This window comes from Oncorhynchus mykiss, chromosome 14 (genome assembly GCF_013265735.2).
Source record: "Oncorhynchus mykiss isolate Arlee chromosome 14, USDA_OmykA_1.1, whole genome shotgun sequence".
Lineage (NCBI taxonomy): Eukaryota > Metazoa > Chordata > Actinopteri > Salmoniformes > Salmonidae > Oncorhynchus > Oncorhynchus mykiss.
In genome coordinates, this window is record NC_048578.1 from 39,538,272 (window position 1) to 39,550,771 (window position 12,500).

The 12,500-nt window shown below is 46.1% G+C and overlaps 1 protein-coding gene across 1 annotated transcript in view; it reads right to left on the bottom strand.

Annotated features, from left to right (window-relative positions):
• LOC110513519 (netrin receptor UNC5A-like) overlaps positions 1-12,500 on the bottom strand; it is a 598,088-nt gene that overhangs the window by 74,940 nt on the left and 510,648 nt on the right. Inside the window, exon 11 of the mRNA XM_036943545.1 lies at positions 6,955-7,188. Within this exon, the coding sequence (XP_036799440.1) occupies positions 6,955-7,188 (234 nt within the window). The remainder of the gene's footprint in view (positions 1-6,954; positions 7,189-12,500) is intronic.

A 12,500-nucleotide genomic window follows, 5' to 3' on the forward strand; every position in this document is an offset into this window, starting at 1 on the left:
GCCTTCTCCTCCGACGAACCATCAAACAGGCAAAGCGTCAATACAGGACTAATATTGAATCCTACTACACCGGCTCTGACGCTCGCCGGACGTAGCAAGGCTTGCAAACTATCATGGATTACAAAGGGAAACCCAGCCGTGAGCAGCCAAGTGACACAAGTTTGTTCTGTGCTCGCATTGAGGCAAGCAACATTAAACCATGCATGAGAGCACCAGCTGTTCAGGGTGTGATCACGCTCTCCGTAGCCGATGTAAGACCTTTAAACAGGTCAACATACCAGGATGTGGCAGGGCAGGAAAACCATTACAGACTACAAAGGTAAGCACAGCCGAGAGCTGTGGATGTGGCAGGGCAGGAAAACCGCAGAAACCAGTCTCATACGGAAAGTGTGGCTAATGTTGCAGAGGGACATTCAGAATAATTTATCAGTCATTATTTTTGTCTTTAACAGCGGATATTATGCATAATTTGATAGCTTCAGTTACATTTTCAAAACCAACACTACCTTGTCTGAGTAAAAAATGTGTCCTTGACTTTTTGGTTTCATGTTATTGACAACTGTATTTGTGGCTGTGTTTTATGATCTCTAAAGCATTTGTGGCTGTGTTTTATGATATTTCATTTTTTCAACTTTTAAATATACCTTTGCAAAAACTCAACAAAAATTGTTTTTGCTTTGTCAATATGGGGTATTGTGATGTCATTATGGGGTATTGTGATGTCATTATGGGGTATTGTGATGTCATTGTTGGGTATTGTGATGTCATTATGGGGTATTGTGATGTCATTGTTGGGTATTGTGGTGTCATTATGGGGTATTGTGGTGTCATTATGGGGTATTGTGATGTCATTGTTGGGTATTGTGATGTCATTATGGGGTATTGTGATGTCATTATGGGGTATTGTGATGTCAATACCCCATAATGACATCACAAGGTATATTCAAAAGTTGAAAAACTGAAATATGACTTTTACAGTAAGTACTCGGACCCTTTACTCAGTACTTTGTTGAAGCACCTTTTGGCAGCGATTACAGCCTCGAGTCTTCTTGGCACGCCATTCACTTGAAGAAGAAAAGTAGAGCCGCACACTCCAGGAGCTCAGATGCAATAATTGAATAACCTAATAACCAACGTTTGGACAGACAAGCTGTCTTCATCAGGGTATAATGACAAACACTGTGGGGTCACTAGTTTATATCGTGTCAAAGGACACACACAGGTGTCTGTAATCATGTCCGGGTGTGGCCTGATATCATTGGTTCATCACATGGCCTGAAATCGTTGGTTCATTTACAGATATAGATAGAGCATATCAAAAACATAAATGAATAGCACACGATCATAGATACAATATGGCTACACAGACCTACAAACATTAAAATGAATAGCACACGATCATAGATACAATATGGCTACACAGACCTACAAACGTTAAAATGAATAGCAAAATCACAATAATCACAAGAATGGCTTCAGATCAAAGTCTATGTTGAGACCAAAGGGAGCAAGGGGCTTTAAATTAAAGATCCAGGCAGCCTCTCGTTTTAACAAAAAATTGTTGAGGTCACCCCCTCTCCTAGGGAGGGTGATGTGTTCGATGCCGATATAACGTAGGGACGAAATCGAGTGGTTCAATTCCAAAAAGTGGGCCGCAACTGGGTACGTTGAGTTTTTGCACCTGGTGGTGCTATGTTTCCTTGAGATTCGTACTCTGAGCTCCTAGAGCGTGAGATTATCATTTTCTTTATCAGGTGTTCTACTCTGTTAGCCAGTACCTCTCCTAAACAGGTGTTCTACTCTGTTAGCCAGCACCTCTCCTAAACAGGTGTTCTACTCTGCTAGCCAGCACCTCTCCTAAACAGGTGTTCTACTCTGTTAGCCAGCACCTCTCCTAAACAGGTGTTCTACTCTGCTAGCCAGCACCTCTCCTGAACAGGTGTTCTACTCTGCTAGCCAGCACCTCTCCTAAACAGGTGTTCTACTCTGCTAGCCAGCACCTCTCCTAAACAGGTGTTCTACTCTGCTAGCCAGCACCTCTCCTAAACAGGTGTTCTACTCTGTTAGCCAGCACCTCTCCTAAACAGGTGTTCTACTCTGCTAGCCAGCACCTCTCCTAAACAGGTGTTCTACTCTGTTAGCCAGCACCTCTCCTAAACAGGTGTTCTACTCTGCTAGCCAGCACCTCTCCTAAACAGGTGTTCTACTCTGTTAGCCAGCACCTCTCCTAAACAGGTGTTCTACTCTGCTAGCCAGCACCTCTCATAAACAGGTGTTCTACTCTGCTAGCCAGCACCTCTCCTAAACAGGTGTTCTACTCTAAACAGGTGTTCTACTCTGTTAGCCAGCACCTCTCCTGAACAGGTGTTCTACTCCCCTAGCCAGCACCTCTCCTGAACAGGTGTTCTACTCTGCTAGCCAGCACCTCTCCTGAACAGGTGTTCTACTCTGTTAGCCAAAACCTCTCCTAAACAGGTGTTCTACTCTGCTAGCCAGCACCTCTCCTAAACAGGTGTTCTACTCTGTTAGCCAGCACCTCTCCTAAACAGGTGTTCTACTCTGCTAGCCAGCACCTCTCCTAAACAGGTGTTCTACTCTGTTAGCCAGCACCTCTCCTAAACAGGTGTTCTACTCTGCTAGCCAGCACCTCTCCTAAACAGGTGTTCTACTCTGCTAGCCAGCACCTCTCCTGAACAGGTGTTCTACTCTGCTAGCCAGCACCTCTCCTAAACAGGTGTTCTACTCTGTTAGCCAGCACCTCTCCTAAACAGGTGTTCTACTCTGCTAGCCAGCACCTCTCCTAAACAGGTGTTCTACTCTGCTAGCCAGCACCTCTCCTGAACAGGTGTTCTACTCCGCTAGCCAGCACCTCTCCTAAACAGGTGTTCTACTCTGCTAGCCAGTACCTCTCCTAAACAGTTGTTCTACTCTGCTAGCCAGCACCTCTCCTAAACAGGTGTTCTACTCTGTTAGCCAGCACCTCTCCTAAACAGGTGTTCTACTCTGCTAGCCAGTACCTCTCCTAAACAGGTGTTATACTCTGTTAGCCAGCACCTCTCCTGAACAGGTGTTCTACTCCGCTAGCCAGCACCTCTCCTAAACAGGTGTTCTACTCCGCTAGCCAGTACCTCTCCTAAACAGGTGTTCTTCTCCGCTAGCCAGCACCTCTACTAAACAGGTGTTCTACTCTGTTAGCCAGCACCTCTCATAAACAGGTGTTCTACTCTGTTAGCCAGCACCTCTCATAAACAGGTGTTCTACTCTGTTAGCCAGCACCTCTCCTAAACAGGTGTTCTACTCTGCTAGCCAGCACCTCTCCTGAACAGGTGTTCTACTCCGCTAGCCAGCACCTCTCCTAAACAGGTGTTCTACTCTGCTAGCCAGTACCTCTCCTAAACAGTTGTTCTACCCTGCTAGCCAGCACCTCTCCTAAACAGGTGTTCTACTCTGTTAGCCAGCACCTCTCCTAAACAGGTGTTCTACTCTGCTAGCCAGTACCTCTCCTAAACAGGTGTTATACTCTGTTAGCCAGCACCTCTCCTGAACAGGTGTTCTACTCCGCTAGCCAGCACCTCTCCTAAACAGGTGTTCTACTCCGCTAGCCAGTACCTCTCCTAAACAGGTGTTCTTCTCCGCTAGCCAGCACCTCTACTAAACAGGTGTTCTACTCTGTTAGCCAGCACCTCTCCTAAACAGGTGTTCTACTCTGTTAGCCAGTACCTCTCCTAAACAGGTGTTCTACTCTGCTAGCCAGCACCTCTCCTAAACAGGTGTTCTACTCTGTTAGCCAGTACCTCTCCTAAACAGGTGTTCTACTCTGTTAGCCAGCACCTCTCCTAAACAGGTGTTCTACTCTGTTAGCCAGCACCTCTCCTAAACAGGTGTTCTACTCTGCTAGCCAGTACCTCTCCTAAACAGGTGTTCTACTCTGCTAGCCAGCACCTCTCCTGAACAGGTGTTCTACTCTGCTAGCCAGCACCTCTCCTAAACAGGTGTTCTACTCTGTTAGCCAGCACCTCTCCTAAACAGGTGTTCTACTCTGCTAGCCAGCACCTCTCCTAAACAGGTGTTCTACTCTGCTAGCCAGCACCTCTCCTGAACAGGTGTTCTACTCCGCTAGCCAGCACCTCTCCTAAACAGGTGTTCTACTCTGCTAGCCAGTACCTCTCCTAAACAGTTGTTCTACTCTGCTAGCCAGCACCTCTCCTAAACAGGTGTTCTACTCTGTTAGCCAGCACCTCTCCTAAACAGGTGTTCTACTCTGCTAGCCAGTACCTCTCCTAAACAGGTGTTATACTCTGTTAGCCAGCACCTCTCCTGAACAGGTGTTCTACTCCGCTAGCCAGCACCTCTCCTAAACAGGTGTTCTACTCCGCTAGCCAGTACCTCTCCTAAACAGGTGTTCTTCTCCGCTAGCCAGCACCTCTACTAAACAGGTGTTCTACTCTGTTAGCCAGCACCTCTCCTAAACAGGTGTTCTACTCTGTTAGCCAGCACCTCTCATAAACAGGTGTTCTACTCTGCTAGCCAGCACCTCTCCTAAACAGGTGTTCTACTCTGCTAGCCAGCACCTCTCCTAAACAGGTGTTCTACTCTGCTAAGCCAGGTTTCATCAGACCAGAGAATCTGGTTTATCATGGTCTGAAAGTCTTTAGGTGCATTTTTGCAAACTCCAAGCAGGCTGTCATGTGCCTTTTACTGAGGAGTGGATTCCGTCTGGCCACTCTACCATAAAGGCCTGATTGGTGGAGTGCTGCAGAGATGGTTGTCTTTCTGGAAGGCTCTCCCATCTTCACAGAGTGACCATAGTGTTCTTGGTCACCTCCCTGACCAAGGCCCTTCTCCCCCGTTTGCTCAGTTTGGCCAGGCGGCCAGCTCTAGGAATAGTCTTGGTGTTTCCAAACTTCTTTCATTTAAGAATGATGGAGGTCATTGTGTTCTTGGGGACATTTGATGCTGCAGACATTTTTTGGTACCCTTCCCCAGATCTATGCCTCAACACAATCCTGTCTCGCAGCTCTACAGACAATTATTTGATCTCATGCCTTAGTTTTGATCTGACATACACTGTCAACTTTGTGTCCTTAAATAGACCTTTCCAAATCATGTCCAATCATTTGAAAATACCACAGGTGGACTTCAATCAGATTGTTGAAACATCTCAAGGATTATGAATGGAAGCAGGATGCACCTGAGCTCAATTTCATAGCAAAGGGTCTGAATACTTATGTAAATAAGGTATTTCTGTTTTTATTTTTAATACATTTGCAAAAATGTCTCTCCTCCACTCTCTCCTCTCTCTGCTCCTTCCCCCCTCTCCTCTCTTCTCCTCTCCACTAAACATACTCTCCCCCTCTCTTCTCCTTCCCCCCCTCCTCTCACCTCCTTTCTCCCCTCTCCCTCATCTCCTCGCTCCCCTCCTCTCCTATTTTCTCCCCTCTTCTCCTCCCCCCCTACTCCCCTCTCCACTCATCTCCCCCTCCCCTCTTCTCCTACTTCCCGTCTCCCCCTCCTCTCTTCTCCTCTCCCCTCCTCTCTTCTCCTCTGCCCTCCTCTCATCCTCTCTTCTCCTCTCCCCTCCTCTCCCCTCATCTCTTCTCCTCTCCCCTCCTCTCTTCTCCTCTCCCCTCCTCTCTTCTCCTCTCCTCCTCTCTTCTCCTCTCCCCTCCTCTCTTCTCCTCTCCCCTCCTCTCCTCCTCTCTTCTACTCTCCTCTCCTCCTCTCTTCTCCTCTCTTCTCCTCTCTCCTCCTCTCCTCCTCTCTTCTCCTATGCCCTCCTCTCCTCCTCTCTTCTCCTCTCCTCTCCCCTCCTCTCCTCTCCTCTTATTTCCCCGTCTCCCCCCTGGCCCCAGAGTGCATTAGCCACTCAGTCTCCTCTTCCTGTTCCTGTTCCTGTGGTAAGCCACAGCCTCTCTATGGAGTTGTCGTTTTTACAGGTTGATTTAACACTAATTCCTGCTGTTTGGTAATCTCGATATCACACAGCTCTATCAGTCGTTACACAGCGAGACATTTCTTTAGCAGATACATTAACCACTCAGAACACATATTGGCTCTTCCCAAACCCCTCCATATTCCCTATATAGTGCACCACTTTTGACAAGGGCCCATAGGGGGTGTTCATTTAAGTTGGGCGCGCTCGCACGCACGCATGCACGCACGCACGCACGCACACACGCACACACACACACACACACACACACACACACACACACACACACACACACACACACACACACACACACAAGGTAGCTCGAGTGTCCGGGAGGCACATTTCAGCAGGATGTATAATCAGCCTTTAAAAGACAGGATGAAACAACACCTCTGTGTGGTTCTAAAGGTGTGTGGAGTAAACAACGCCTCTGTGGGGTTCTAAAGGTGTGTGGAGTAAACAACGCCTCTGTGGGGTTCTAAAGGTGTGTGGAGTAAACAACACCTCTGTGGGGTTCTAAAGGTGTGTGGAGTAAACAACACCTCTGTGGGGATCTAAAGGTGTGTGGAGTAAACAACACCTCTGTGGGGTTCTAAAGGTGTGTGGACTAAACAACACCTCTGTGGGGTTCTAAAGGTGTGTGGACTAAACAACACCTCTGTGGGGTTCTAAAGGTGTGTGGATGAAACAACACCTCTGTGGGGTTCTAAAGGTGTGTGGAGTAAACAACACCTCTGTGGGGTTCTAAAGGTGTGTGGAGTAAACAACACCTCTGTGGGGTTCTAAAGGTGTGTGGATGAAACAACACCTCTGTGGGGTTCTAAAGGTGTGTGGACTAAACAACACCTCTGTGGGGTTCTAAAGGTGTGTGGACTAAACAACACCTCTGTGGGGTTCTAAAGGTGTGTGGACTAAACAACACCTCTGTGTGGTTCTAAAGGTGTGTGGATGAAACAACATGTGCGTGTGTGTGTGTACTGTACGTACATGCTTGAGTGTGTGTGTGTATCTAGGTTCCTTACCTTGAAGACATCTTGTGTATCATCCATGCAGTAGACTCTGATGTTATACTCTAGGGTAGAGCAGTATGCGTCAGAGAAGAGCACCAGGCGGAGACGCTTAGCTGCGGACATGTTTAGAGATTCTCCCACAAGAGAGAAACGACCCAACTGCTCCGAGAACACTCTGCACGTCTCTGCCTCCAACTGACAGTAATACGGCTCCGAGATCAACTCCTCTCCCATCATCAAGACGTCCTGGGCATAGAGAGAGAGAGAGGTGTGAGGTTAGGGGCAGGGTGTGTGTGGTCGTGGGGTCATCGGCAGGGTGTGTGTGGTAGTGGGGTCAGGGTGCATGTGTGGACAGTGATAGAACTTTAACAATCAACTAAATAATTCAGACCACATGAAAGAGGACTCTAGTTTCCTGGCAACAAAACTGCTTCTGGAGAGAAAGAAGAACTAAGATGAGAGAAAGGAGAGATGTAACATCGAGTAAATATTGGATTAAAGAGATTTAGAGAGAGGGAGAGACAAGAGAAATGTGAAGAGAGTTGTCTGCTCCACCTGCCGAAACAGCTCAACTGACAGGACACGCTACAGCTCAACAGACTGATAGGACACGCTGCAGCTCAACAGACTGATAGGACACGCTACAGCTCAACTGACTGATAGGACACGCTACAGCTCAACAGACTGATAGGACACGCTACAGCTCAACAGACTGACAGGACACGCTACAGCTCAACAGACTGATAGGACATGCTATAGCTCAACAGAGAGATAGGACATGCTACAGCTCAACAGACTGATAGGACATGCTACAGCTCAACAGAGTGACAGGACACGCTACAGCTCAACAGACTGATAGGACATGCTACAGCTCAACAGACTGACAGGACACGCTACAGCTCAACAGACTGATAGGACACGCTACAGCTCAACAGACTGATAGGACATGCTACAGCTCAACAGACTGATAGGATATGCTACAGCTCAACAGACTGACAGGACACGCTACAGCTCAACAGACTGATAGGACATGCTACAGCTCAACAGACTGATAGGACATGCTACAGCTCAACAGACTGACAGGACACGCTACAGCTCAACAGACTGACAGGACACGCTACAGCTCAACAGACTGATAGGACATGCTACAGCTCAACAGACTGATAGGACATGCTACAGCTCAACAGACTGACAGTGAAGAGGTGACTCCGGGATGCTGGCCTTCTCTGCAGAGTTCCTCTGTCCAGTGTCTGTATTATTTTACCAATCTTAATCTTTTCTTTTTATTGGCCATTCTGAGATGTGTTTTTTTCTTTGCAAATCTGCCTAGAAGGCCAGCATCCCGGAGTTTCCTCTCCACTGTTGACTTTGAGACTGGTGTTTTGCTGATACTATTTAATGAAGCTGCCAGTTGAGGACAGTTGAGGACTCTGTTTCTCAAACTAGACACTAATGTACTTGTCCTCTTGCTCAGTTGTGCACCGGGGCCTCCCACTCCTCTTTCTATTCTGGTTAGAGCCAGTTTGTGCTGTTCTGTGAAGGGAGTAGTACAGTCGTGGCCAAAAGTTTTGAGAATGACACAACTATTACTCTTCACAAAGTTTGCTGCTTCAGTGTCTTTAGATATTTTTGTCAGATGTTACTATGGAATACTGAAGTATAATTACAAGCATTTCATAAGCATCAAAGGCTTTTATTGACAATTGCATGAAGTTAATGCAAAGAGTCAATATTTGCCGTGTTGACCCTTCTTTTTCAAGACCTCTGCAATCCACCCTGGCATGCTGTCAATTAACTTCTGGGCCACATCCTGACTGATGGCAGCCCATTCTTGCACAATGCTCGGAGTTCGTCAGAATTTGTGGGTTTTTGTTTGAGGATTGGCCACAAGTTCTCAATGGGATTAACGTCTCTGGAGTTTCCTGGCCATGGACCCAAAATATCAATGTTTTGTTCCCCGAGCCACTTAGTTATCACTTTTGCCTTATGGCAAGGTGCTCTATCATGCTGGAAAAGGCATTGTTCGTCACCAAACTGTTCCTGGATGGTTGTGGAGAAGTTGCTCTCGGAGGATGTGTTGGTAACATTCTTTATTCATGGCTGTGTTCTTAGGCAAAATTGTGAGTGAGTCCACTCCCTTGGCTGAGAAGCAACCCACACATTAATGGTCTCAGGCTGCTTTACTGTTGGCATGACACAGGACTGATGGTAGCGCTCACCTTGTCTTCTCCGGACAAGCTTTTTTACGGATGCCCCAAACAATCGGAAAGGGGATTCATCAGAGAAAATGACTTTACCCCAGTCCTCAGCAGTCCAATCCCTGTACCGTTTACAGAATATCAGTCTGTCCCTGATGTTTTTCCTGGAGAGAAGTGTCTTCTTTGCTGCCCTTCTTGACACCAGGCCATCCTCCAAAAGTCTTCACCTCAATGTGTGCAGATGCACTCACACCTGCCTGCTGCCATTCCTGAGCAAGTTCTGTACTGGTGTGCCCCGATCCTGCGGCTGAATCAACTTTAGGAGACGGTCCTGGCGCTTGCTGGACTTTCTTGGGCGCTCTGAAGCCTTCTTCACAAAAATTGAACCGGTCTCCTTGAAGTTTTTGATGATCTGATAAATGGTTGATTTAGGTGCAATCTGACTGGCAGGAATATCCTTGCCTGTGAAGCCATTTTTGTGCAAAGCAATGATGATGGCACGTGTTTCCTTGCAGGTAACCATGGTTAACAGAGGAAGAACAATGATTACAAGCACCACTCTCCTTTTGAAGCTTCCTGTCTGTTATTCGAACTCAATCAGCATGACAGAGTGATCTCCAGCCTTGTCCTCGTAAACACTCACACCTGTGTTAACGAGAGAATCACTGACATGATGTCAGCTGGTCCTTTTGTGGCAGGGCTGAAATGCAGTGGAAATGTTTTTTCGGGATTCAGTTCATTTGCATGGCAAAGAGGGACTTTGCAATTAATTGCAATTCATCTGATCACTCTTCATAACATTCTGGAGCATATGCAAATTGACATCATACTAACTGAGGCAGCAGACTTTGTGAAAATGTCATTTTCAAAACTTTTGGCCACAACTGTACACGTCGTTGTACGAGATCTTCAGTTTCTTGACAATTTCTCACATGGAACAGCCTTCATTTCTCAGAACAAGTATAGACTGACGAGTTTCAGAAGAAAGTTCTTTGTTTCTGGCCATTTTGAGCCTGTAATCGAACCCACAAATGCTGATGCTCCAGATACTCAAGTATCTCAGTTTTTTTGCTTCATTAATCAGGACAACCGTTTTCAGCTGTGCTAACATAATTGCAAAATAGTTTTCTATTGATCAATTGAAAAATAGAAAATAGATTTGAGATTCTTCAAAGTACCCCACCCTTTGCCTTGAGGGCACAACATGAATGGGTGGCCACAGCACTCAAAGGAGTGATTGAAAAAGCTTCTTCTACTTTCCTCAGCTTAAAGGTATATTTCTCCACTCTGCTACCTCAATAATACTTTCACCACCATACAGAGGGTAAACACAACTATTTCCTGTGACTGTGCCTCAAAACCAAATGTCTACCTGGCCCACCACTCCACCCTGGACCAGCCTTTATGATCAGGTCCACCTCTACAAGGCAGCAGTGCCCACCTTCGCCCGGACTCTAAAGGACATCGCCCTCAACCAAAGCCCCGACAACTCACACAGTAGCAACAGATCAACCAGCAAGACACTCTAACCAGACCTGCGGGACACTCTATCCAGACCTGCGGGACACTCTAACCAGACCTGCGGGACTCCCGCCTCCCCACCCCTGGACCTAAACATAGAGGACCTACATTCAGACCACAGCAAACAGGCCCAACCCCCACTCTTACACTAGCCCAAGCCAATGTCAAGTACCAGATGCTCAGCAGGCTTTGCTCACACTTACTGGTCTGAGGCCAAACCACACGACCAAAACATTGGACACTTTATGGAACACAAAGCCTTCATTATCTCATCCTGGAATATCCCAGGCCTAAGGTCATCTGCCTTTGGCCTAAAGAGCAGGAACCCGGACTTTACCAAAGAAATCAGAAATACAGACATTGTCATCAAACAAGAAATATGGTACAGAGGAGATGGACCCACTGGTTGCCCTCTAGGTTACAGAGAGCTGGTAGTCCCATTCACCAAACTACCAGGTGTGAAACAGGGAAGGGACTCAGGGGGTATGCTAATTTGGTATAGAGCAGACCTAACTCACTCCATTAAATTAATAAAAACAGGAACATTTCACATTTGGCTAGAAATTCAAAAGGAAATTATCTCAACAGAGAAAAATTTCCTCCTGTGTGCTACCCACTAGGATCCCCATACTTTAATGAAGACAGCTTCTTCATCCTAGAGGGGGAGATCAATCATTTCTAGGCCCAGGGACATGTACTAGTCTGTGGTGACATAAATGCCAGAACTGGAGAAGAATCTAACACCCTCAGCACACAGGGGAACAAACACCTACCTGGAGGTGACAGCATTCCCTCCCCCATATGCCACCCTACACACAACTACGACAACATAACCAACAAAAATGGGTCACAACTCCTGCAGCTCTGTCGCACGCTGTGTATGTACATAGTCAATGGTAGGCTTCGAGGGGACTCCTATGGTAGTTACACCTATAGCTCATATATTGGCAGTAAGACTGTAGACTACTTTATCACTGACCTCAACCCAGAGTCTCTCAGAGCGTTCACAGTCAGTCCACCGACACCCCTATCAGATCACTGTAAAATCACAGTCGACTTGAACAGAGCAATACTCAATAATGAGGCATCAAAGCCTAAGGAACTGAATAATATTAGGAAATGCTATAGATGGGTATATAACAAAGTATTGAGATAAACTTTTGTTATTGACCAAATACTTATTTTCCACCATAATTTGCAAATCATTTCATTTACAATCCTACAATGTGATTTTCTGGATTTTTTTTCTCCATTTTGTCTGTCATAGTCGAAGTGTACCTATGATGAAAATTACAGGCCTTTTTCATCTTTTTAAGTGGGAGAACTTGCACAATTGGTGGCTGACTAAGTACTTTTTTGCCCCACTGTACATGATCAAATACACATTTTGGAATCAACTATTAAAGACGACCAGAACGCACTGGATTCTCCAATTACATCGAATGAACTACTGTACAAAATACAAACCCTCCAACCTAAAAGGCCTGTGGTGTTGATGGTATCCTAAATTAAATGATTAAATATACAGACCACAAATTCCAATTGGCCTAATACTTAAACTCTTTAACTTCATGCGTAGCTCTGGCATCTTCCACAATATTTTGGAACCAAGGACTGATCACCGTAATCCACAAAGGTTGAGACAAATTTGACCACAATAATCTGCATTATCGTTAACAGCAAACTTGTAACTTTCCTCAGTGAAAACAATGTATTGAGCAAATGTCAAATTGGCTTTTTACAAAATTACCGTACGACAGACCACGTATTCACCCTGCACACCCTAAATGACGAAGAAAACAAAAAACAAAGGCAAAGTCTTCTCATGTTTTGTTGACG